This window comes from Sminthopsis crassicaudata, chromosome 2, assembly GCF_048593235.1.
Source record: "Sminthopsis crassicaudata isolate SCR6 chromosome 2, ASM4859323v1, whole genome shotgun sequence".
Taxonomy (NCBI): domain Eukaryota; kingdom Metazoa; phylum Chordata; class Mammalia; order Dasyuromorphia; family Dasyuridae; genus Sminthopsis; species Sminthopsis crassicaudata.
In genome coordinates this window covers 488,988,168-489,015,937 of record NC_133618.1, presented here as the reverse complement: position 1 = coordinate 489,015,937, position 27,770 = coordinate 488,988,168, and the positions used below count along the sequence as shown (strand labels likewise).

The 27,770-nt window shown below is 32.9% G+C and overlaps 1 protein-coding gene across 6 annotated transcripts in view; it reads left to right on the top strand.

Moving 5' to 3' along the window:
• Positions 1–26,859, top strand: part of RPGRIP1L (RPGRIP1 like) — a 116,933-nt gene extending 90,074 nt beyond the window's left edge. For 4 of the 6 annotated variants that reach the window (XM_074293411.1, XM_074293413.1, XM_074293409.1 and 1 more), the window contains 3 exons: positions 5,181–5,265; positions 20,418–20,551; positions 24,213–26,859. In XM_074293411.1, the coding sequence (XP_074149512.1) occupies positions 5,181–5,265; positions 20,418–20,551; positions 24,213–24,325 (332 nt within the window). In that variant the 3' untranslated portion in view covers positions 24,326–26,859. The remainder of the gene's footprint in view (positions 1–5,180; positions 5,266–20,417; positions 20,552–24,212) is intronic. The other 2 variants (XM_074293415.1, XM_074293410.1) reach the window with 1 other exon arrangement.
• The last annotated feature ends 911 nt before the right edge of the window (positions 26,860–27,770 follow it).

Genomic DNA, 27,770 nt, shown 5'->3' with positions numbered 1-27,770 from the left:
TCATAGTTTTATGGTGTTTGTTTGTTTTCCTTTTGAAATCTCTCTGAATCCCATGTGAGCTCCCTATTGCCTACTGCATAATTCAAATATCTTTACTTTATATGGTCAGGCTCTCTACAGTCTAGCATCATCCTACCTTTGTAACTTTATTTCATACTACCATCTACAGACTCTATGTTAGCCTACTCTTTTCCTACACATCCTATACTCTTCTGTTAGTCAATAAGCCTATTATGTGCCAAGCATGTTGATAAATGGCAGAGATACAAAGAAAGGTAAAATGTAGTTCACAGTCTTATTTGAGACACAACATGACAACAAGCTATCTACAAAATAATTTGGAAATACTAATAGAAGGAAGGCTCTAGAACTAGAGTGATTGGGAAAAGTTTCCTGTAGAAGGTGGGACTTGATCTGGAACTTAAAGGAAGCCAGGAAAGCCAAGAAGTAAAGATTAGAAGGGATACCATTTCAGGTTTGGGGGAAAGCTAGTGAAAATGTCCATTGAAAAAAGGAGGCCAGTGTCATGAGATCATACAGTTTTGAATGGGCAAGGAGGTTTTTGTATGACTGCTCAGACTATTCCCTCTACCTAGAACATGGATTCTTAAGTTGGGGGGAGGGTAGAAAAAGAGGAAGGGAGAGAGGGAGAAAGAGAATTTTATTTAAAATAATCAGTTTTCTTTGTTAATCCTATATACATTCAAAAGCAGTATTCTTAAAAGGAGTTTATAAGGCATCATCAGACTCTAAAAGGGGGGGGGTCTATTATTCATGAAATAGTGTAGTACCTCCTGGTATAGAATGTTCTTGTTTCTATAGGCTCATTGAATTTTTCACATACCTTTTACTTTTTATCATTCTAATGTATTGCAATATTTTCTCTGTGACCTGAAATGAAAGTTCTAGAATTTGGTTACAATATTCCTGGGAGTCTTTACATTGGGATTTCCTTAAGATAATTGGTAGATTCTTTCAATTTCTATTTTATTTTCCAGATCTATATTATCAGGACATTTTTTCTTGATAGTTTCTTAAAATATGATGTCTACCAGATTACTTGCTGTCTTGGGGTTGGGGAAAGTAAGAGAAGGAGGGAGGAAAATTGAGAACACAAATGGTGAAAACTATATTTTTAAAAATAAAATATTGAAAAAAAATTTTTAAAGAAACATAACTTCTAAGCTTTTTAAATTTTGATCATGACTTTCAAGTAGTCAAATAATTATTAAACTATTTCTCCTGGATCTATTTTCCATGTCAGTTGTTTTTCCAATGAGATATTTCACATTTTCTTCTGTTTTTTTTTTCCATTCTTTTGACTTTTAATGTTTTTTGAAATTTTGTGAAGGCACTTGTTCAGTTCTAATTTTTAAGGAATTATTTTCTTCAGTAAACATTGGAACCTCTTTTTCCATTTGGTCAATTCTGATTTTTAAGGAATTTTTTTCTGCAGTGAATTTTTGTGTCTCTTTTATCATTAAGCCTATTTTGCTTTTAAAGGTGTTTCTTCAGTATTTTTGAGCCTCTTCTAATAGGCAGTTAATTCTTTTTTTTCCATATTTATCTTCCATCATTCTCATTTCTTTTCCTAATTTTTCCTCTCTCTCTTACCTATTTTTTAACTCATCTAGGATTCTTATTGGACTTGAGGCTTTAATTTTTGCTTTTTTCACATTATCTTTTTATCTTATCTTGGTCTTCTCTGTCACCATAGTCAAACTTATGGTCAAGCTCTTTTTTTGTTGTTTGCTTATTTTTCCAGCCTATTTCTTGATGTTGAATTTTATGTTTAAAGCTGGACTTTGCTAACCTTAGCATGAAGAGGTACTATGGCAAGCATTAGGCTTTCTCTTTCACTGCTAATTTCAGAGATAGTTCTGAGGTTTGCAAGTTTTTGGTGCTTCCAAGGTTGTATGATCCAGGGAAAGATGTGGTCATAACTGGGTTCTGGTAAAGACCAGAAAGGACCTCTGTTTCCCTGTAATCACAGGCACTAATATTTCTCTTGGCCCTGGAACGGTGATCAAGGCCCCTGCTCCCTTATGACCAACCCACAAGTGCTCTTCTCCCTGCATTTGCATCCCAGAACTGCGTATCAGCAAGAGCCTTTCCAGTCAGTGTCACTGTCCCCAGTGCCAGTACAGGTCCCCCATAATCTCTTTCTGCCCAGTTGTCTGATCTTATTGTCTCTGGGCTGAGAGCTCTCAGGGCATCTGCTGCCAGTCTCACAGCCACTGTGTAGTTCACCAGCAGGGCTGCTGCTGCAAACGTTCCAGGCCCTCCCACCTCAGTGCCACAGCCTTTCCTGCCAACCTCCTAAATGGTCACAGGCTGGGAAAATGTTTTACCCTATTGCACTTCAAAGTTCAATTAGATTGTAAAGTTACTTGGAGGGAAATGTTGGAAAAGATTGACTGGGTTTGTTCTCTAATTCACCATCTTGGATCCACCCCTTTCCGTTGTCCTTTAAAAGCCAACTCAGACACCACCTTCTCAAAGAATATTTAGTACTTTGATTTGTACCTTTCTAAGCAGGTGTTATATTTATCTGTGCATTAGTTACCTACTTCTAGCATAATACTTCATACATAGGAAACAATACTTTCTGTGGAATTTGTTGGATTGAGAAGCTTGAAGATCTAATAAAAAAAAAAAAAAACAAGAGTAGATATGATCCATCTCTCCCAAAGTGAAATTATCCAAGACTTATTATCTAAGTTACTGAGCCTCTAAAAATTCTGACAAGTAAAAGAGTTGGATAGCATATAATATATTAGTGGGGAAAAGAAAAAGGGAGAGCTATGTCAACTTAAAGTCTAAGGAGAACTAATTTAGAAAGTTGTTTGATCATCTCCAAAATTGGATACAAGTTATTACTGTCAACTAGTAAAGCAGGACCTAAGTAGCTGGATCAAAGAAAGTAGAGCATGAGTACAAGCTGATTATGGTTGTCAGAACTATAAGCCTAAGTTGGAATTCTTAATGGGATATCCGGTCCAATTGATAGTGATTTATGAAAGTCTGTGAGAAGTGCCAGTCAGCTTCATCTTGCATTTCAGTTAGAGGTAATTAAAATATCCCAGAGTTAATATTACCATCCAGTTTCTAACAAGGTTTGCCATTTTTTATGGAAGTCAAAGTAAGTTTTGGCTTATAATAGAAAGAAATAAATTAACTTTCCTTGGCCAATTGAAAAGAAGTGTAAGGATTAACTAACAGTGACTAGTCTGCCCTGGGTAATGACTGACTTGCAAAATTTACTTCTTTTAAATTATACATAGATTTTTAGATTTATAAACTTGTTACTGGTCTAATCTTTACCCTTAAATTGCATAACTATGAGGACATAGAAAAATTATAGCACCTTAGAGTCTTCAAAGCCTATGGTCAACCATTTTTTGAATCAGTAAGACCAAAATAGAAAAGTTAGTATTTGAAATGATAAACTTTAAGAGCTAGAGTAATGTCAAAACCATGTTTGAAAATAGCTAGCATAATCATGTAAAAATGGATAAGTAGGATATTGCATTAAAATTCTGTACTTCTATTTACAAAATTTTTTGAAACCATACCTATTAGTTATTGTCCACTCTTAATTGCAATTCTTTTTAGTGACCCTATAAAATTGATCCTTTTACATTTTCCCACTTAGAGATCAGAGATGGAAATAGTTCAAGGAAGTGGCCAGAATACCTCAGTAGCCAACAGATAAGCCAAAATTATAGGCAATGGGTATCCTGCTTATTACACTGATACCATAAATCTCTATTGTGATTTTTACTTACTCACCTCAGAGATACTATGCAGGATTTGGAACTCTATAGCTCAGACCTATCAGACTGTATATTGGGTCTTAATTAAGGCTACAATTTTTAAAAGTCTGTTTAGTCTTTTATGGCTCATCTTTGCTGAAGTACTACAACTATTTCTCAAAGTGTAGTAAAAATAGGTTTCTGATAGTTCTTCTGCCTTTCCCTTTTATTTATGGAGATATGTAAATTCCTCTAGCCTAAAAACAAACTCTTTAAATGCTACTAAAGCTATTTGACTTTGGTTATTTAAGATGTTTTAAGTGACTACCATTTATTTCTTTCATGAACCATGAAAATGATTGTTAGCAGCACAATTTGGAATCAAATTATATTGCCTGGGGGGAAAATGTTCTCAGAAATGAAGTATACTTTCTCCTAATGAAAAACAAAGATCTGCCTTTAGAATTATTCTGATATCTTAGATTGTTCTACTTTTGATCAAAAGCAGAATAATTTCTAAATTTGATGTCTTTGGTTATAGGGGAGCTTTCCCCTCAAAAATGGTGTCAGAAAAATGTCTTTAAAGGCTAAGACAGAGTAAAAGTTATCTGGGAAAAATGAAACCTAAATGTTCCAAAAATTTTCAGGTTCAAAAATTCAAAGAATAGCACTTCTTTATTTGGATTTTCCAAATTATTGATGGAATAAGTAAGGTAATTAATTTATCCTTCCTCAACAATATGATTGGTTTAGATTGGTCACTGATCTACTGTGACCTTACTCATTTATGCTAGGTGTTTATTTTGAAAACAAAAGTAAAATCCCTAAATACTTTAAAAAAAAAATCTTCTTTTGCCCCCTACTCCAATCCTTTGTTGTTATTGTTGGACCTCCCTTCATTCTCACATCATAGTAAACGTCAGCCCTAGGATTTCCTCAACCTAGTGCATTAGATGCCTCTGTTATTGCATGTTGTGGCAGGAAAGGAGGATTAAATTACTGAGGCTGTCAGAAAAGACAAGCACTCTGCCATACATTATCATTATCACTCACTTCTTGGGCTCAAGAAACTGCAGTAAATCCCCTCAAATACAAAGCAATAAAGGCCGCTGGCTTTTACGACCATGACTGCCAGTGCCATTAACAGGCAATGACAGCAATGTGGCACTCTTAGATGTTGCTTGTATCTTTTCTGACAGTGTGCACATAAACCTGCCAGTGACATGACATTAGATCACATGACTATTCAGATTTGATATTGGTTTCCAGAGCTGCTTTCTTTTTCTAAGTATACTGTAACATAGTACAACTTGCTTTTATCATGTGTTTCTTTAAAAATAAATATTTATAAAAATACAGAAATGGCCAAATATTAACATATATCCCTGAGTGGTTTTTGATTGCAGTTTTTTATTTCTTTTATAGCATTATATGTGGATAAAGAAACCAACCAAGCAAGAAGAGAATCTCTAAAGACTATATTGCAAAAACCAGAGATGCCTAATGGAAGGTACCTTTAAAATTATTCAGTTACTCTAATTTGCTAATATAAATGTACACAGAAGAATGTTCATGCATATTTGTAAGCTCTGCTATCAATTATGTCAATCATGTGAAATAATTTTTATCTTCCTATCATTATTTTTTAATTATTCTTTCTAATTGAGATTAAAAACTCATAGTTTTGGTTCCATAGAATGCCCTTTAGAACATAAGCTGATTTTAACAATTATTATTTTTACTCTTTTTGCTAGTGAAGTTTTATACTTAAATTCTATTTTTGTACTATAGTTATTTGATTACACATTTTATACATGTTCCTTGAAGATAAGGACCAGGTCTTATCATCTTTGTAAGTACATATAAGTACATAATATATTTTTATACAGTTACATGAGGACTAAAATATATGGAATTTGAACTATTAACTAAATTCTGCCCCTAAATTGATAAACTAGCCCTGGCTGCCTTGGGTTGAGGATGTATAATCTTGTCACTTTTTTCTTTGTTGACTCTTGGGCCCTACTGGTGATAAAGCTATCAATTAGTCACCTAGTAAGGACAACCTTTGTGTCAGATACTGTGCAAGATGCTGGAAACACAAGTATACTGAATGAAACTATCTCTTCTCACAAGGAGTTTACATTCTAATTGAAGAGACATTAAATATATATGTAAATACATGTGTTATAAAGTAAATATATACAAAATACTTACATGCAAACAAAATTAAAAATAAAAAAAATACTTAAATGCAAAGTAGTTTGAGAGGGAAGGCATGTCTCTTGTCAAAAATGAATCCAACATAATGATTCAAAAAGAAGTTGATAAGAGAAGCAGTATAACCAATAAAAGGTCAAATTGAAACAGTTTTTCCATGTCAAAAAAACTTCAGAGGTCAGAAGAAGAGATCTTGAGATGGGAGCTGGCCAGGAGCACAGAAAGTGTAATACCAGCTGTGGTCCTGCTAGATTCTACCAGATAATTCTGCCAGGTATATTCTACATATATGCTAGTACCAGATACAGAACTAGGTAACACCTGGCAACAACTTTGCCCATTATTCATTTCTAGGTCAAAGTACCAGGTTGGAGAGGAACACTTTCAGTTACAAGGGATCTGGAACCCAAGTTCCCAATTCCTGTTCTGGAACAGAGAGAAATTTGGTCATGGGGGGACAGGGGCCTTATCTGAGTAAAGACCACAGCTCAAAGTTGGAAGGCAGTTTCCTCAAATGACTCCATCTTGAAAACCCTGAAAACACTAGCTGTGAAAACAGTGCAAAAAAGCCTAAAGTTCAAGATAGTGACATACATACATACATACATACATACATACATACATACATACATACATACACCTCAACTCTGTTATAAAATCCCAAGTCAAAAAATAGGCTGGAAAAATAAGCAAACAATTTTATTTTAAAGATTGACTATAAAAAGCTGTTATGACCACAAAGAAGGTCAAGACAAACTCAAAGGATAATGATATGACAGCATCTACATGCAAAGCCTCAGAGAAAAATTCAAACAAGAATAAAACAAAACCAAAAGAATATAGAGGAAAATATGAACTCAAAAGTGACCTGGAAAATAGATTGAGAAGAGATAAAATTATTGGACCGCCTCAAAATCATTATCTCAAGAAGAATTTACATGTCATATTTTAAGAAATTATAAAGGAAAGCTGCCTTGATATATTGAAGCCAGAGGAAAAAGTAAAAATTGAAAGCATCTACTGATCACCTCCTGAAAGAGATCCCAGAATGAACACTCCAAGGAGAAAATATTATAAGCAGCTCGCAAGAAGTAATTCAAATACTAAGGAACCAGTGTTAGGATACCAAGATTTAGTAATTACCATTATAAAGGGATGGAGGACTTGGAAGGTAATATTACAAAATGGCAATAGAGCTAAGATTACAAGCAAGAATAACTAAGCCAGCAAATTTGAGTATAATTCTGCAGAGAGAAAAAAAAAAATGCATTTAATGAAATAGAGGACTTTCAGGCATTCTTGATGAAAATACCAGAACTGAGTAGAAGAACTTGATATTTAAACACGACTTTAAAGAGAGATTTAAAAAAAGAGAGAAAAATGTAAGTGAAAAATCATGAGGAAATTTACAAAGTTAAACTATTTACATTCCCAAAGGGAAAGATGATACATGTAAACTCCCAAGAACTTTATCATCATTTCGGCAATTAAAAGTATCCTTAGAGTTCATTGGTATAAATCTATGAAGATCATCTCAAAAGTAAAATGGAAGGCTGAGAAAGAGGGATGTATTGAAAAACGGAAAAGGGAAAAGAAAAAGGGGGGAAAAGGCTTGAAAGGAAGAGTTTTTTAAATAATGGAAAGGGAAATGGAGGAAGGGAGATAGGCAATATTTGAACCTGACTCTCATTTGAATTGATTCAGAGGAAAAATATATGTACACATTCATAAAAATCTGTCTTACCAAACATGAAAATAGAAGAAGGGACTAAGAAAAAAGGTGGATGATAAGTAAGAGGAGGAAACAGATTGAGGGAGAGTCTGTACATTCTCCATTTTTTCTGACGAGTTAGTTCACTTGATTTTTTTTCAATTAAGCATTTTTTCCCTCCCACTTCCATAATGAAAAGAAAACCAAAACCCTTGGTGAAATAAAATATTCAGTCAAACAAAACTAGTTTCCATATTGGACTTGTCCAAAAATGTATCTCATTGTGCACATCAGTTATCTCATAACTTAAGAATCATGTGAAAATTGGGTTAGTCTTTTCAAGTGAGCTTTCCCCTTAAGAAGAGTGCTGCCCTCTGAGTAAAGAAGGGTGTGTAAGAGTTAACTAGTTTTTGAAGTATATAGGCCATCTTTTTTTAAAAACATTTTTATTTAAACATTTGTACTCAATTCTTTTTCTCTCTCCTCTGAGAAAGTAATCATGTACAGGTTATACATGTTCAGTTATGTAAAACATTTCCATGTTACTTATTTTGTATAAGACTCAAAAGAAAAAATGAAAAGAAAAAAAGTGAAAGTAATATGCTTAAGTATGTATTTAATCAGTATCAGTTCTTTCTCTGGAGGCAGATGGTGTGCTTCATTATTAGTCTTTTAGGATCATTGTATTGTTGAGAATAACGAGTTATTCACAATTTTTCATCAAAACAGTATTGTTAGGGCAGCTAGTGGTATGGTGGATAGAGTATCAGCCCTGAAGTCAGGAGGACCTGAGTTCAAATTTGGTCTCAGATACTTAATTGCTTCAACAACTATATTATTTATATATATATAAATAATATTGTTGTTACTGTGTATGATGTTTTCCCAGTTCTATTCATTTCATGATGCATCAGTTCATGTTAAGTCTTTTTGGGTTTTGGGTTTTTTTTGTTTGTTTGTTTGTTTTTTTTTTTTGGTCATCCTGCCTGTCATTTTTTATAGGACAATAATATTCCATTACAATAATATACCACGGTTTATTTAGACATTCCCCAATTGCTGAGCATTCCTTTGATATTTTATATAAATAGGTTATTTTCCTCTCTTTTTGGATGTCTTTGTGACATAGACCTAGAAGTGGCATTTCTGGATCAAAGGGTATGCACAGTTTTATAGGTCTTTGGGCATAGTCACAAATTGTTCTCCAGAATGGTTGATCAGTTCATATCAGAACAGTGCATTAGTGTCCCAATTGCCCCATATTTCCTCCAACATTCAACATTCTTCTTTTGTCATATTAGCCAGTCTGATAGATGTGAGGTGGTGTCTCAGAGTTGTTTTAATTACATTTCTCTAATCAATAGTGATTACTCTATGTAGCTTTGATTTCTTTATCTGAAAACTGCCTCTTCAATATTCTTTGACCAGTTATCAATTGGAGTATGACTTGCTTTTTTTATATAAATTTGAATCAGTTCTCTATATATTTGAAAAAATGAGGCCTTCATCAGAGTTACTTGTAAAAATTATCCACCCCACCCCACATTTTCTGCTTTCCTTATAAATTTGATTACATTGGTTTTGTTTGTGTAAACCCTTTTTAATTTTATAGAATAAACATCTGTTTTGTATTTTGTAACACTCTCTGTATCGTCTTTTGTCCTAAAATTTTTCCTTATCCATAAATATGACAAAGTTCCATCCTCTCTTAATTTGCTGATGGTGCTATCCTTTTTTTAATGTGTAAATCACCTACCCATTTTTACCTTATCTTGGTATATAGTGTAAGATGCTGTTCTATACCTGGTGTCTGGGGCAGCTAAATAGAAAAGTAGATAGCACTGGCCCTGGAATAAGAAGTATCTGAGTTCAACTCTTGCCTCAGACACTTGAACACTTAACTAGTTGTGTGACCTTGGGTAAGTCATATAACCCAATTGCCTCTCAAAAAAAAAGTCCTAAAATATACATAGTATCTGCCATACTGTTTTCCAGTTTTCCCAGCAGTTTTTTTGAAATGAGTTTTTATTTCAAAAGCTTAGATCGTTAGATTTATCATGTACTAGATTGATATACTATAATGTAATTTGTATCTAATCTATTCTGCTGATCTACTATTTTATTTCTTAGCTAGTACTAGATTGTTTTGATAATTACCACTTTATAATACAGTTTGAGATCTGGTTTGACTAGAACACCTGCTTTCACTTTTTTTTTTCATTGCCTCCCTTGATATTCTTGAGTTTCTGTTCAGATCAATTTTGTTATTATTTTTCTAGCTCTGTAAAATAATTTTGATAGTTTAATTGGTATTACCCTGAATAAATAGATTAATTTAGGTTGAATTATCATCCATTTTTATTACATTGGTTTGTCCTGCCCAAGAACAATTGCTATTTTTCCAGTTGTGTAGAGCTGGTTTTATTTGTATGAAAAGTTGTGTTCATTAATTTCCTGAGTTTGCCTTGGCAGGCAGACTCCCAAGTATTCTATATGGTCTACAATTTTTTTTAAGTGCAATTTCTCTTTCTATCTCTTGCTTCTGGACTTTGTTGGTAATATATAGAACTACTAATGATTTATGTGGGGGTTTTTTGTATCTTTCAATTTTACTAAAGTTGTTAATAATTTAATAATTTCAAGTAGGTTTTTAGTTGATTTTCTAGGACTTCCTAAGTATCCCACCTTATCATTGGCAAAGACTGATAGCTTTATGTCCTCATTGCCTTTTCTAATTCCTTTAATTTATTTTTCTTCTCTTGTTGCTATAACTAACATTTCTAATATAACATTAAATATAGAGGTGATAAAAGGCATCCTTGCTTCACCCCTAATTGAATTGAGTTTTCTAACGTTATTCCCATTACAAATAATGCTTGCTCATGGTTTTCACTATGCTCTCTAATGTTTTTAATAGAGATTGGTGCTATATTTTGTCAAAGGCCTTTTCCACATTCAGATAATCATATAATTTCTTTTGATCTTATTATTGATGTGGTCAATTATACTAATAGTATTCCTAATATTGAACTAGCCCTGCATTCCTAGTGTATATCCCACTAGGTCTAGGTGTGTGAACTTTGTGATATATTGTTGTAATCTCATTGCTAGTATTTTATTTAAATTTTTTTCATCAATATTCATTAGGAAATTGGTCTATAATTTTTTTTCTCTGTTGTAGCTCCTGTTTTGCGTATCAGTACCACATTTGTATTATAAAAGGAATTTGGTAGGATTCTTTTGCCTATTTTTCCAAATAGTTTATGTAGTACTAGGATTAATTGTTATTTCAATGTTTGGTAGAATTTGCTTGTAAATTCAACTGATCCTAGGAATTTTTTCTTAGAGCATTCATTGTTAACATGTGCAATATCTTTTTCCAGTATTAGGCTATTTAAGTATTTTATTTGTTAATCTGGGTAATTTATGTTTCTGTAGGTATTCATCCATTTCATTTAGAATGTTAAATTATTTTATTGACAAATAATTGGGTAAAATAACTCCTAAGAGTTGGTCTTAATTTCTTCCTCATTGATGGTGAATTCACCCCTTTTCTTTTTGATATGAATTTGGTACTAATATGACATTAATTTGGTGTTTTTTCCTTTTTATGATCAAATTAACCAATGGTGCATTTATTGAGGGGGATTTTTCCATAAAACCAACTTCTAGTTTTATTTATTACTTCAATAGTTTTCTTTAAATTTTATTAATCTCTGCTTTGATTTTCAGGATTTCCAATTTGATGTTTAATTGGAGGGGGGATTAATTTGTTCTTTTTTCTAGTTTGTTTAGTTGCATGCCCAATTTATTGATCTGCTTTTTCTCTATTTTATTGATGTAAGCAATTAGAGATCTAAATTTTCCCCTAAGTACCACTTTGCATATATTCCATAAATTTTAGTATAATAATATCTCATTGTCATCATTTTCTTTATTGAAATTATCAATTGTTGAGGTGATTCAGGCCAATTCCAATAGACTTGTGATGGGGAAAGTCATCTGCATCCAGAAAGAGGACTTTGGGGACTAAATATGGATCAAAACATAGTATTTTCACTTTTTTGTTGTTTACTTTTTTTTTCTTTCTCATTTTTAATCTAATTTTTCTTGTACAGCATGACAAATGTGGAAATATTTTTAGAAGAATTACCTGTGTTTAACTGCATTGGATTATTTGCTCTGTAGGGGAGGAGGGTTGAAGAAAGGGAGGAGGGTTGAAGAAAAAGAGGAAGAAAAATTTGGAACATAAGATTTTGCAAGGATGAATACTGAAAACTATCTTTGCATATATTTTGAAAGTAAAAAGCTATTTAAAATTTTGTAAAAGAGAATCAATTGTTTATATATTCTTTGACCTACTTGTTTTTTGTATTAAATATGTAATTTCTAATTTTTAATCTCTTTCCATTGTCTGTTATTGATGTAATTTTTATTGCATTATGATCTGAAAAGGATGCATTTACTATTTCTGCTTCTGTGCATTTGGTTGATAGATTTTATGTCCTAATATATAGTCGCCATGTGCTGAGAAAAAGATATTTTCCTTTCTGTTCCCATTCAGGTTTCTCCAGAGATCTATCTTAACTATTTTATTTAGAATTTTATTCACTTCCTTAACTTCTTGTTTATTTTTTATTATAATTATCTAGTTCTGAGAGGAGAAAATTGAAGTCCCCCACTAGTATAATTTTATTATCTATCTCCTCCTGTAATTCATTCAACTTCTTCAAAAATTTAGATGCTGTATCATTTGGTGCATATATGTTTAGTATTAATGTGACTTTATTGCATGGTCCCTTTCAGCAAGAAAGGTTTCTTTCCTTATCTCTTTTAATTAGACTTTTTTTTTTTTTTTTTTTTTTTTTTTTTTGCTTTGTGATCATGATTGCTATATCTGCTTTCTTTGCTTCAGCTATGTATAGGAGCTATCTCTGCTTCTGGTATGTTTCTTATAAACTTCAGAGTCTGGTTTTTAATTCATTCTAATATATGCTTCCATTTAATGAGTGAATTCATCCCATTCACTTTTATAGTTAGGATTACTAAATGTGTATTTCCCTCTATGCCATTTTTCCCTTACTTATCTCCCTACCTTTATTCTTTCCCTCCTCACAAGTGTTTTACTTCTGATCACTGCCTTCCCCAATCTATCCCTCCCTCCACTTTCCAGTATCTCCATCCTTTTTTATTTCCATATAAGATAAGACAGATTTCTATATCTAAGTTTATATGTCATTCCCTCTTTTTGATCCAGTTTTGAAGACAGTAAGATTTAACCTTTGTCCATGCCTCTCCTTCCCATCTTCTTCATTATAATAGCTCTTGTTGTGACCCTGGATATCTTAGAATCAGCCAGAGGCAAGATAAACAAAAGTCTTTATTCCTGGTCTTTGGGGTTGGTGTCAGGGGATTAGATCTAGCAATCTCCACACCTCCTTCCTCACTCTCCACCTCCAAAAGAAAGATTCTGCCTGTCCTACTCCACCATCTCATCTCTCTCTTTTCCTTCTTTGTCCACATCCACTGATCCAGCACAGAATAGTCGGGCTGGGTCATTCTCCAATATTAATAGAGAATTGTCCAATTGGTAATTAACCATACATGCTAGGTTACCTTGCATCTGGTCAGTTCTAGCCTTTTACAAGCTCTTTCATGCCTCTTTTATGAGGGATAATTTATCCCATTTAATCTCCTCCCTCTTCCTTCTTCTAATGCATTTTCTTTTTCACCCTTTTATTTGGTTTTTAGGTTATCAAAGTCACTTTATATCCACACCTTCTCTCTGTATATCCTAATTGCTCTTAAAGTCAAAAAGTTGTTTAGAGTAACAAATATTATCTTGCCATATAGAAATATAAACAGTTTAACCTTATTGAATTTCTTGTGATTCTCTTGTTTCTTTTTTTATCTTTTTATGTCACTTTTGTGGTCAAATTTTTTCATTCATCTCTGATCTTTTAATTAGAAATGCTTGAATGTCCTCTATTTTATCAGATGTCTATTTTTTCCCATGAAAGATTATTCAGTTTTGCTGGGTGGGTGATTCTTGGTAGTGATCCTAACTTCTTTGACTTTCTTTGTTATGCTTCAAGCCCTCTACATCTTTAATATGGAAGTTGCCAAATCCTGTGTAATCCTGACTGTAACATCACAATATATGAGATTTTCTGTGGCTGCTTGCCATACTTTCTCCTTGATTTGTGAGTTCTGGAATTTGGTTATGATATTCCTGAGAGTTTATATATTGGCTCTCTTTCAGGTGGTAATCAGTGGATTCTTTTAATTTCTATTTTGCCCTCTGGTTCTAATATTTCAGGATAGCTTTCTTTTATGAAAGATATTGAGGCTTGGGGTTTTTGATCATGCCTTTCATATAGATCAGTAATTTTTATTTATACACAACACAGCCACAAAGCTAATTTGCTCTATAGAATAAAAGCTTCTCCTCCATGTTATATAATGTACTGCACAAATATTTCAAATATACAGAGTGGATATGATTTTACCATAACATTTCCTAGAATATTTGTGGGACCTCTTGTGAAAAACATTGTTTTTAATGACATATTGATATAATTGCATTCACCATTACCCCCGAAAATACCATAAAAGATTCTGTTCATTGTCATAGAGAGGAAAAAAATCAAAACAAAATTCAAGATTACTGATTTAGAAACGATCTCTAGAACTCAATGACTTCTGAAAAAAATTCACAATGAGAAAATAGCAAGTTTCTTAACACGTCTTGTTGCGCCTCTTCTTCTGAGTACTTAGCATTAGTTAATCGAGCTTCTCATATATTTTTTCACATGCTGCTTCATGAGAAAATCTATAGTTTTATTATTAAATTGATGCATTAGTGGTTTTAAAACCTTTAATAAAAATACTATTTAATTTTGTTTATGAGTTATATGATGATATTGAGAGAAGATAAAAGTGCCAACTCTTAGTAATATTCTGCAGGACAAACTTTTAAAATAACTCCATTTTTATCATTGTGGTTATTCACACTATACCTTTGAATGCGGTTTAAGTATCTATTAAAATTTTTAAAATTTTGTTATATTGTGTTTTTAATAGCTCTTCCACAGAAAAAATACTAAATGTAATGGTAACTTTCCTTTTTAGGATAGGCTAATTTTTGTATTATCTCTCTTAAATCTATTTTCTAGATCAGTTGTTTTTCTAATGAAAAATTTCACATTTTCTTCTATTTTTTTTTTACATTTTTTAAAATTTTGTTTCATCTTATCTTGATGTTTCATAGAGTTATTAATTTCCACTTGTTCTATTCCAATTTTTAAGGAATTATTTTCTTCAGTAAGCTTTTATGCTTTCTTTTTCATTTGGCCAATTCTATTTTTAAGGAGTTATTTTCTCAGTAAATTTTTGTATATGTTTTTCTAGGCTACTGACCTCTTTTTTTTTTTTTTTCATGATTCTTTTACATTACTCTCATTTCATTTCCCAATTTTTCTTTCTGCTTCTTTAATTTGCTTTTTAAAATCCTTTTTAAGCTCTTCCAGGAATTCTTTTTGGACCTGAGACCAAATTACATTTTTCTTTGAGGCTTCACATATAACCATTTTGACACTATTGTTTTTGCTAGGGTTTTTGCCTTGAGCCTCTCTATCCCATAGTAACTTTCTATAGTCAAACTTTTTTTTTTTTTGCTCATTTTTCCCTGCCTTTTTTTATGAAGATGCTTTTATGTAAGGATTGAGCTCTGCACTGCCCCAAGCACTTTGTGCTGAAAACTCAGGATCTTACTGCCAGCTTTCCCTGGTTTTTAAGGCTTAGCCATTTCCTGTCATTGGAAGATAGGCTTCCTTCTGGCTTATACTGAAAGGTGGGGCTTCCCTTGGATATGGGGTTTAGCTGCTGGCTTGTTGAAGAGATGGGACCTTGCTGCTGGGTTAGTGTGATAAGTCTTTTTGGTGGCTGGCCCTGGAGAAAGATCCTTTTTTGCTGGTCTGCCCCAGGGGAGGGACCTTGTTGCTGGATGGGTTTTGGAAACAGTATCCCTTTGCTGGTTGTCTCCAAAGGGAAGGTCTCATTGTTGATCAAGCTGGTGGCTTGGGGTTGCTGGGGTAGGGCCTTGCTGTTCTGCACTGGACTAGTCACTTGCCTAGGGAGATGAGGATGATGGGACCTTCATGGTAGGTTTCCTGTAGCTTGGAGCCTTGCTTCAGGACCCTTGCTTTGAAACTAGCTAATGTTACTCTTCTAGGACCTTGTGCCCCTCCCACCTTAGTGAAACAGACCTTTCCTGCTTCTCTGTTCCTAGACCAATTATAAGGCATTTTTCTAATTGTTTGGAGAATTTAAAAGGGTTTTTGAAAGTTCCTTCCTCACTCCACCATCTTGATACCAGAAACCCAAGAGCATCTTTTTTGGTTTGGGTTTTTGATTTTTTTTTTTTTTTTTTGCGAGGTAATTGGAGGAGACACAGCTAGTAAGTGCTTAAGTGTCTTGAGACTGGATTTGAATTCAGGTCCTCCTGGTCCAGGGCTGGTGTGCTCTATCTGCTGCATCATCTAACTGCCTCCACAGCATCTTTCAATGTCTTTAGTTACACTTTTTGAGAAAGCAAAATGTTAAAACCCACCTGAGGATAATAGAAGATAAATATTTGATCATTTAACCAAAAAATTCTAATTTACTTACTCATTAAGCTAGATCTGTGTCCTCTCTGATCCATACTTTGTTCTAGTGTCAGAGCTCTAGGCTAACCTACTATAGTTAAATACAGTGCAATTAAGTGTATCTTCCTATTTCTGCTCACTCTATATTTGGAATTTGCACATTATTAGCAGCACTCTTTATCTCAGGTGATTTTTTTCTTAAAATAATTTTAGCCATATGGGATTGATGATGGCTACTATAATCCCTGCTCTTATAGTGGTTGAGGCTGTCTCTCACTTGAATTCAGGAGTCCCAAGATCCAATAGGACCAAAATCAATCAGTATCTGCAATAAATCTAGCAACAGTATTGTGAGTCCTGGAACCTAAGAGCCTACCCCCAGCAGGCTGATACCTTAGGAGGATCAAAACTAACCCAGGTAGGAAAGACAGAATGTGACAAAACTTTGATGAAAAACATATTGGAATTTGGCCTGTGAGTAGCAGTTGTAATTTAATTCTTCACAAGATAGGGAGACAGTCTTTAAAAAAAAAAAAAACAAACAGAATTTATAAAAAGGACCAGATCTTCCTTATCTTGAGCTTCTCTTTTCTCAAAAGACCTATTTTTTGGTAGAAGAGTAGGTAAAAAAAACTGTTTCCATTATAACTATAAGGATACTTTCACTTCATAGTTCCTCTAAGAAGGTCCTAGGAGGACATTGGTATTTTAATAGTTTTTCACATACCCCATAGATACATAGGCAATTCTGTTTTGTTTTGTTTTATTTTGTTTTAACATAAAAACTAAGGATAGTATTAGAAATATAAAATGCCTTGTAAGCTTCAGTCAGACTAGACTAGGTCCAGGAATTGGCAGCTCTTTTTATTCTTACCATTAGGTGGTACTTCAAATTAAGCTTTTCTAGTGGACAATATCATTTTCATAAAGATAAAAGTTTATATTTGAATCTACCACTGTCTAAAGGCAATTGTTAAAATTAACACCTTGATCTCATTAAGTTACTTAGAAGCTAGTATATTCTTTAAAGTTCCATATGATGTGAGGACTAGTTTTCACTGATAATGATACTTGTATCAACTAATAACTTACAAAGCCAGAGTTGTCAGAATTTGATATTTTTAATCAGAATGGGGTTATTTGATACTGTGTTAATAAGTTATATTTTGTTGGCTTATCCTTTGCCATCTTATATTTATATTCACAGATACACAGATACTTTTTAATTTTTATTTTTTATTAAAGCTTTCTATTTTTCAAAACATATGCATGGATAATTCTTCGACATTAATCCTTACAAAACCTTATGTTCCAATTTCCCCCCCTTCTCCCACCCCCTCCCCCCAAATGGCAAATAGTCCAATATTTGTTAAACATGGTAGAAGGATATGTTAAATCCAACATATGCTGCCCAAGAAAAATCAAATCAAACCGGAAAAAAATGAGAAAGAAAATAAGATGCAAATAAACAACAAAAAGAGTGAAAATGCTATGTTGTGAACCATACTCAGTTCCCACAGTCCTCTCTCTGGGCGTAGATGACTCTTTTCATTACAAAACCACTGGAACTGGTATGAATCAGCAGATACTTTTTTTTTTAAGTATACATATTGGAATTTATATTTTAACTGTTAATCAAAAGCTATAGTCTCAAATTGATTTTTTTTTAATTTCTTTTAAATATTTTTATGACTAATCCACTCTGACATGTATTGCACAAAATACAAAGTATATATAGCATATCACTAGACTTCCCTTTTTTTAAAAAAAGATTAAGAGGGGCAGCTAGGTGGTGCAGTGGATAGAGCACCAGCCCTGAATTCAGGAGGACCCAAGTTCAAATCTGGTCTCAGACATTTAACACTTCCTGGCTGTGTGACCCTGGGCAAGTCACTTAACCCCAGCCTCAGGAGGAAAAAAAAAAAAAAAAGATTAAGAACAGTAACTGAAAAGCCATGTTAATTAATCTACATATGATGATTTACATAGGAAAAATCTACTTTTTCTTCTTCCCTACTAATTTCTCTTTCCTTTCTCTCTCTTGCCCCTAATTTATTTGCTCTTATTTATCTTTTCCTGTCCTTTATCCCTTTCCATCTTCTATTCTCTTTTATTATCCAAAAGGATAACTCTTTAACGACACTCTGTCCATCCTTCTTCCCCACTTAAACTCACTCTTCTCATAGCCCCATGCCCCTTATAAGAATATTCACTTTCAATTATTACATCCTCAAAAGGATGAGAACCAAGATTAGTATCTCTTCTAATTACCACCTGATTTGATGGCAGTGATGATGATGATGTATATTTGTGTGTATACATATATTTGTGTATTTTATGTTGAGAATTAAATGTATACATGTGTGGATGCTAATTTTTTTATACATAGTTTTTCTGAACTCCTTTAATATTCAGTATTCTCTTCTTAATCTTGTCATTTCCTAGTTTTATATTTATGAAATTTCAAATCACTTTTCATTGAGAAGCACTGTTTATAAGACTAAAAACCAAAAGTATTACATTTTAAGATTTTAGCATCTCCATGGTCTTTGGAGTCATTTTTCCTTTCTGTGTGTCAGAATTTTTGTATATTAAAATGAGATGAAATTTATTATTTGTAAAATGCTGTGTAAGAGTTCTTGGGGTAGGTAGTGCTCTATGAATATAAAATTTATTCTTGTTATTATGATATAGCTATTATATTTTTTATTATTTATAAAGTATATTTCAATATATCCCTTTTTTTAAAAATTTCTTCTCTTCTAAGTGTATATATTATTACTAATTCCACTTCCCACTCTGATGATCTGACATAATAAATCAATCAGTGTCCATGATAGTCTTTAAAAAACTATTATTTTGAAATATATTTCACTAGGTTTTAATAGAAACTCTATTCAAAAATCTACTTTTAAATAAAGGACAAGTATATTTTAAGGCATAAATATTAAGATTTAGTGAAGAACTAAATCTCTACTCTTCATAGTTGGAGGAAGGGAGAACTATGTGTTTGAGAGAGAGAGAGAGAGAGGGGAGGGAGGAAGGTTATAGAGTAACTTTTATTATGGTTTTAACTTAAGATATTCAAATTCTATAAACATGTGTTGGTACCTAAAATTAGTCTCTTCGGAAAAGAATGAAATGTTATATATTTATTGTAAACTAATTAGCTCAGAATTAAACTTGGCCTTGTTTGCTAATGCTTATGGGAGTTGGGTAGAATCTGCTTGTTTTCTAACGATAACATTTCTCAGAGACAGTATGTTTTGCAATTGTTTCTGATTTTAGATAATGCTTGTTGAAAAGTTGAAAATGGTAAAATGTATAGGTATCCATGGTTTAAACTATTCTGCCAAGACATATCAAAAGACTACTTCATTTTAGATTCCCCTAATTTGGTCAATGCAAGTGTATTTGGCTTCAGTACAAGCCACTAATTCAAATCAGCTCCATCTGAACAGTGTAGTTATGTGTTTAAAAGTAAGATTAACTTCGATACCATAATAGAAAGTTAAAAGATTGCTGAAGTAATACATACATCATGTATAGTTGTTGACTGAGAGTACATCAGTCATTTAGTATGATTCATAATGACGCCAAGAAATGTGTAATCATTCATTCTTTTAGACTGAATAGTTGGTTAAATTGCATTGCACTAAGCTAAAATTTTGTTAAAACCTATTGAATTTCTGCAGAGCATCCTGAACTAACTTGCACAGCCCTGATTTACTTTCATCTTTGTAGCCTAAAAAAGGAGATGTTGTTTTAAATTATAATGTTACCAGATGATATGTTTAGTATTGAATATACCCATCTGGTTTGCCTACTAGTTTCCCTAGTTGCCAGAGATGGATACAACAGACTTTAGGGAAGTGGATGACAATGGGTTCAAGAATTTTATATCATAATCAAATTTGAATAGTTGGCATCACAATTTATTAATAGGAAAGTAACAGTCTTTTTAGTGTAACAATTAGAGTTTTAGAATCTTCCTACTTAAAGTCATTCCAGAGTTTTGACTGCAAATGATTAAAAGTAATGATCCTTTTTGGTGATTTTTCTTTTTTTTTTTTTTTTTTACAGTATCCGATTCACTGTGGTAAGTGATCCTCCAGAGGATGAACAGGAACTTGAGTGTGAAGATATTGGCATTTCCCATGTCAGTCTCATTGAAATATTTCAGAAAGAAAAAGACATCATTGAGCAAAATATTGATGGTAAGCATAAAGATATAGCTCAGTTTTTTTGGTCATGGATAATATTTAAATACAAATTTGTATTTTAGAATGTTTTCTTGATTATGAGACTATTGAGTAATACAACTTAACCTAGTTCTGAGGCTTTCTTTCCTTTCTATGAAAAATTGAAAAATAATTGTTTGGCTTCATAAGGAATTATTGAATGCTTAATGAATGACTTTGGAAAAAATCTTAATAGAGAAACTTCTTTTTAGATTTTGTCTTAACATTCAGTTTACCAAAAACAATCTTGCAGCTAAACTTTCAGACCTAACTTGCAGCTAAAATGTTAAATATACTGGACTTCAAAAACCCTCCTTTTCAGAATGCCAAAAGTTGTAATCACTTCAAAAACCCTCAAGGACAACTAAAATTCAAGAGACAAAGGAGATATCTTTTAAATTTGTTTTCATTGGTTTTAACATTTCTATTCATTATTCAATAATTTATTAAAGTCAATATCCCTATTTTCTCTTTTCTCACTCTCTTCTGCAGTCTAGCTTCTAATCTTCATAATCTAAGTGAAACTGCTGTCTCCAAAGTTAACAGCTGTCTCTTAATTATCACATCCAGTGACCTTTTCTCAGTCCTCATTCTTCTTGACATCTCTAAAATTTAGCAATGTCAGTCACTCTCTTCTCTCTATGTTTTGATGATACTACTCCTATCTAATATGACTACTACTTCTTAAGTCTTTTTTGCTGGATCTTCATTTAATTCATGCCTATTAATTGTGGGTATTCCTCAAGGCTGCTAAGCCTTTTCCCCTTGCTCTTATATATTATTTGTCTTGATGATCTCATCAATGGTTATTAATTCACTTATCATCTCTGTGCAATTGATTCTCAGATCTATTTATCCAACTATAACTTCTTTTCTGACCTCTGAATCACCCATTCTTACTTGAATGCTAGACATCTCCTATCGAATATCCTATAGACATCTCAAATTCAATATATATAAAACAAAGCTCATTATCTTCCCCAAAAACTCTCCCCTCTTCCAAACGTTTCTATTACTGTTGAGGACAGCATATTTCTTTTTTTTTTTTTATTCATTTTTCCAAATTATCCCCTCCCTCCCTCCACTCCCTCCCCCCATGGCAGGTAATCCCATACATTTTACATGTGTTACAATATAACCTAGCTACAATATATGTGTGTAAATACCATTTTCTTGTTGCACATTAATTATTAGCTTCCGAAGGTATAAGTAACCTGGGTAGATAGACAGTAGTGCTAACAATTTACATTCGTTTCCCAGTGTTCCTTCTCTGGGTATAGTTATTTCTGTCCATCATTGATCAACTGGAAGTGAATTGGATCTTCTTTATGTTGAAGATTTCCACTTCCATCAGAATACATCCTCATACAGTATTGTTGTTGCAGTGTATAGTGATCTTCTGGTTCTGCTCATTTCACTCAGCAACAGTTGATTTAAGTCTCTCCAAGCCTCTCTGTATTGAGGACAGCATATTTCTAATAAGCCAAGCTCACATCCTTTGTATTACCCTCAGCTGCAAACTTTCATCATATCCAGTTAGTTGCAAAGTCTTGTCATTTCTACCTTTACAACATCTTTCATATTCACTCCTCTAACATAGCTGCCACCCTGGGAGAGGATCTTATCTAATATCTTTTTGTGGGTCCTCTTACCTCAAATCTCTCCCCACTTCAGTTCATTCTCCACTCAGCTGCTAAAATGATCTTCTTAAAGTACAGGTTATGATCACATCGCCTCCCTACTTAACACAATCCTGTGTTACTTCCAGGATCAAATATAAAATCCTCTGTTTGATTTTTAAAGCTTTTTACAACCTCCTTTTCTGGTTTTCTTTAATCTCCTCTCCCTATCTTGTAATCCAGTGACACTGGCCTGCCTGCTTACTTACTTGAACAAGACACTATCTCCTGACTCCAGTGGGCCTTTTCACTGGGCATTCTCTACTTCTGGAATGTTTTTTCTTTCTTGCTGCTGCTTTCTTGCTGCTGCTTCCTAATTTTCCTGGCTTCCTTGATTCAAGACTTGCCTTAAGGCAGCTTTTTACAGAAGGCCTTTATAGGTTCTCCTCTATCTATCTCTCTCTCCAATTTGTGACTTCTCTCTGATTCTCTCCCATTTGCCCTGCATAACTCTTTTGTGTTTGAATATTATTGCCACTACTAGATTGTGAGCTCCTTGAGGGCTGAGAATACTATTTTTGCCTTTCTTGGTATCCCTAGCACTTAGAAGGTGCCTAGCACATAATAGGTACCTGATAAATATTTGTGGAGTCAGTGACTTCCCTTTCTTTTTCTGTGGGCCAATTTGATGGAATTGCATATTATAAATAAAAACTATCATTTTAAAATCATATAAAAAGAGAGGAGTTTTATCTTTGGTTTCACTTAGAGTAAGCATGAAAAATGTACATGGTGAAACCAGAAAGGTGCTGTTCTAGTTTTAGTTGCAGCTAAATATTCACTCATCAAGATCAGAGGAAGTAATAAAATGCATTTTAATGGGCTTATATTTTGATGATTCCAGTTGACAAAAATGACACCTTTTGTTGATAGCTTGAACTTTACAAATAGAGACATTCCACACTCCTTTTTTTTTCCTTCCATAAGATAGCATAATATTATTTTGAGTTATTTATTAATAACTAAGCTTTGTTCCTCTTGCTGTTTCTTAATGGAAAGAAGTGACAAGAGGATTAGGACTCTTTTTGTTTTTATTTACATCCTCAGTACTCTATTTAACTTAAGGTCTTTTAGAATAGAGATAATAAATAGCTAACTTTGAGGTAGAGTACTGTTAGATGTATATATAGATCAATAATAAAAGGACTATGGTTTAATGGTAAAAATATCAGATGATATTGTAAAAACATTTATCTTATTGACCTTACCAGACTGTACTTTATTTGCATGATGGGAAATGTTTTTTCTTCAATTTTGCTTATTTTTCATATAGCAATATAAAATTGTTCCTTCTTCCTTCAGCACTATGTCCTTAATATACTACCTTTTCACCTGTAATACTTATAAAGGGGAAAGAAACCTTTGTTTATATTTTTATACAATTCTATCCAAGGTTTTGGCAGTCATTTGCCATTTTGACATTTGTGCTAGTAGAAGTTGCCTTTTCTTTTGGTATTGAATCCTGCTCCCTTTCAAAACTTATGTCTTTTATTGTAGGAGTTATAATATAATGACAGTAACAAAAGACAGCTTTCAAAGTCAGTATAACCATCAGTATTGCTTCTAATAAAGCAATAAATAGAGGGTATTAAATTTTAAGTTATTCTGCATACAAGTATTGCATTTGTTGGTTTCCTTTAAATCTGAAAAATTAAAACTTGTGTATAGATACGAACCAGTTACAAATATATGTTGTATACATAATATTTTGAGGCCAAAATAATAGGGAAAATTAATGAAGTATAACCTGTGTGTGTGTACATATGTACGTGAATATATGTAAAATTTCAGGCTTACCAAAACCTCATTGGATCAGTTTTAAATTGAAATGGGCTGTTTTTACCTAGATGGTGATTTTTAAATTGACAGATGTTTATATGGGACAGTCTCTGTGACTTAAAAATATGAAATTTTGGAAATTGAAATTATTCCGTATTTTTCTCTTGTTTTCTCTCCAGTATTTGATGCACAAGTGGATGATGAAGTAATTGGCAAGCTTAGAATAACAGTGGAGGCCTTGCATGCCCTCACTTCTGTCTATGAGGAATACAAAGATGAATTGAAGACATAGAAAATGTTCCTAAGGCATCGCTTTCTCCTGAGTAAATGTTCCCATCAATAGCTGTTAGATGAGGCTTTTGTAATTACTACAGTGTATTTAATGTATAATTTATGCACAGCAAAGCCTGGGTTTGAAGTTATAAAGTTTTGTATACTTTTTGATTTGTTTATTTTTTGATTCCCTCCATCCCACAACTGCTGTCCCCCAGGGTCTCAGCCCTCCACAGTGGCCAGCACCTTTTCAATAATTCATTCCTACATGATGGCATGAGGAACACTCATTTGCATTTTCTGCATTTTTCCTATGAAGAGCAAGAAGGCAAATCAGTTTCTTATTTTTAATAAGCAAGAAGCATGTCTTCGAAAACTTATGAAAAAATACTTTTATGTTATCCCTAATCACCCAACTAAATGGAATGCTGTGATTAGCCTCATTAAGAGTTTTTTTACTGTGAAGATTTTATTAGAAGCAATATATGAAAATTACTTGGATTAATGTGTTAATCTTCCTCTTTAAAATGCTAATATCCATTTTATGCACATTAAAGCTCAGTATGCATTTCTTTGATGCATGCAGTTTCTATCAATTAAATATAAAGAATGAGACTAGCCACAAGACTTATTAAATTACTTCAAGCTTGGGGGTTTTTTTTAGTCTTTTTTTAAAATAACTTCACTCCTTCAGCTAACATTATTATCAGATATTTGTGATGGTAGTATAGAAAGAGGGACATTTGTGAATACATAAAGATATAAGTCTAAGAAATTTACATTTTGAAAACTGGGGATTCTTTATAGAAAGAAAGTATTGAAAGCATGGCTCAAGTTTCAATATGTTTAGTTAGAACTGAAAAGGCAGGAAAGTATCTTTTTATCAATTTTAAAATTTACATCAAGCATATACAATGCTTAGTTGTATCTGGATAACTAGACCTAGAAAAGCAGCTCAGAAAGTTAATTTTCTAGCTTTTAACCAATCTCAATGAAGGATTTAATTGATATTTTTAATGGAGCTGTGAATCAATGCTGCAAAAGAATTGTCTCTAGAGGTCTAGGATATAATGCATTTCATTTTTTAATTTACTCTTTTATTTGTCATTTTCTTCAAAGGATTTTATAGGCTGTGGGTTTTCACTGTTTGCAAACAGGCTATGTTCCTTCTTAAGCATATGTAAAGTATTCAGAGAGATAAGTAATTTATTAAAATCTACCTAATTTGCCGTGATATATTAAATCTCTGCTTCAGTGATCACAGACCATTTCATTTAGAGAATTAGGCATTCCCTCTTTGTGTGATTAAAGCTCTGGAAAATGAGTTCTTTGCTCCTATTTGTGAACATTCAAAGCCTGCTAATGGCAAGAAGATGGAATAGATTATGAGACAATTCATTACAGTTCAACAGCAAAAAAAAAAAAAAAAAAAAAGGCAGCTATAATGCAAAAATGCAAGTATGAATATCTGCATATACTTTGAACCATCTGTGCTCTAATGGCTTCAATAATGGTTCGTCTTCAGGAGACTTTGAAATTACATCCGTACAATATTAATTTGTTGATGTACATTTTTAAGTCCAATGGAGTATGATCTGGCCACAGAAATCTGTAAATTTGTTCTATACTATTGGACTTTTCTGTCATAAAACCTATCATCTCAAAGAGAAACCCTGCTCTCTCATTAAAACTCTGCAAATCCTCAGAACAACTCATTGTTCTGGAACCTTTGAGAGACCACAAACATCTGCAGACTATACCATTCCAAATCTAGTAAACAGCCACATGTTTGTTGTCACTTTGACTGGCTCTTAGCTCATCTTTTGGCCATTCTTTCCAGCTTTCTTTGGCTTCATGCAGTTATATTGTCATTAAGGACCTTAGTTTTCTCTGTAGTAATTTAAAACAGCCAAATTATTATAAATTTAAAATCAACTGAGTTGTTATTTTAATATTCTACAATCCAAACTTAATACCTTTTCTGTAGAGAAAAGCAGCTTGCTTAGGAAGGACTCCTTGTGATCTCTAAGCTAAGGTGGAAATTTTGATCAGAAAGTTGTAGTCCAGAATCTTGTCAATTCCATTTCCTTCTGGATACTGCATCTTGTGCATTAAAATCAGATATTTAGTTATGTCTTATTCATGTTTATTGGAACAAAAACTTAGTCCTCCTGATTTAGTTGGAAATTTTCAATTTCAGCATACTCTAAATTAATTAAACACTCATCTATGTAGCAGATTTAGAATCTGCTGGCGTATTTTTTCGTAGTTACATTTTATTAGACTATTTTCATTAATATGTCAGTTAATGTATATAACTTATATTGCCATATCTTTTTGCTTTTTTTATCTCAGCATTGATTGAAATGTTCACCATCTATTAGATTCCAGTGAAAATCCAGTCTCTAAAATTCTTATTTACGAGTCAGCCAGTCTTCATCTGTAGATGGGGTTTAGAAGCTATTGATGACCCCAGCTACACAGACATCCCAACCTAAGGTAACACTTCTGTAAATGTTTGGCAATTGGTATAAATACAAAAAGTCAATCTAATATTTTTGTTGTGGCCTATGCTTTCATTTAGATGTCTAAATAGAAACATAAGTTGTCTTTTTTTGTCTAAATTCACATCATTTTGCCTATTGTAGTAATATCACATTCTTAGCTTCCGTCATAAAAAGTGGTTAAGAAAAATAAGTTTTATAGCTAACAATGCGGGTTTATGTAGAGAATTTTTCTCTAAACTCTTATGTAGTAACACATTTTCTAAATTACCATAGTTTACTGCTGTTTAACTTGTATTTGTTTTTTAAGAATTGAGTGGAGAATATCTTTAATCAAATAAAGACCCACATTGAAATTCTATTGTTCCTTTTATTCATTCATTGCCACAAAACATGAACAATTTTTGAATGTTATGAGGAAAGTGTGTTCTGCAGAGTAATCATATGATTTGGGAAACTCTGCATACACCCATGTTCCCACAACAAAACATAAATTATTTTAGTAATCTGACATTGAGTTGTGACAATGAAAACCAGTGCTTACACATGTTCTTACAAGAATCTGCTCAACTTTTTTGTGGATTTCAAAAATAACTTTTTTTTAGTCAAAGTGAAACTATTGCAGAATGCAGAATGGCTTCCTTATGTATTAGCAAAATGTGACTCAGTTTTGTGAACGAACATCAGAATAAAATGTCGTCTTTGTAGTACAGAACCAACAAGGGAAAGCTTTTGGGATGTAAAACTATCAAGCAATTGACAATATCAGTATGATAATTCATCTCCAACTATTAGAGTACATTTTAATAAGTCGCTCATGCCTGAAGGCCTCTTGAGTGCCTTAACAAAGAAAAACTAAACACATGATTTATTATAGATAGGGTAACATGCCTAATTAGATCCACGAATGGGAGCAAGCCCTGCTTTATATCTCCTCATACAGAACATAAACAATCTCCA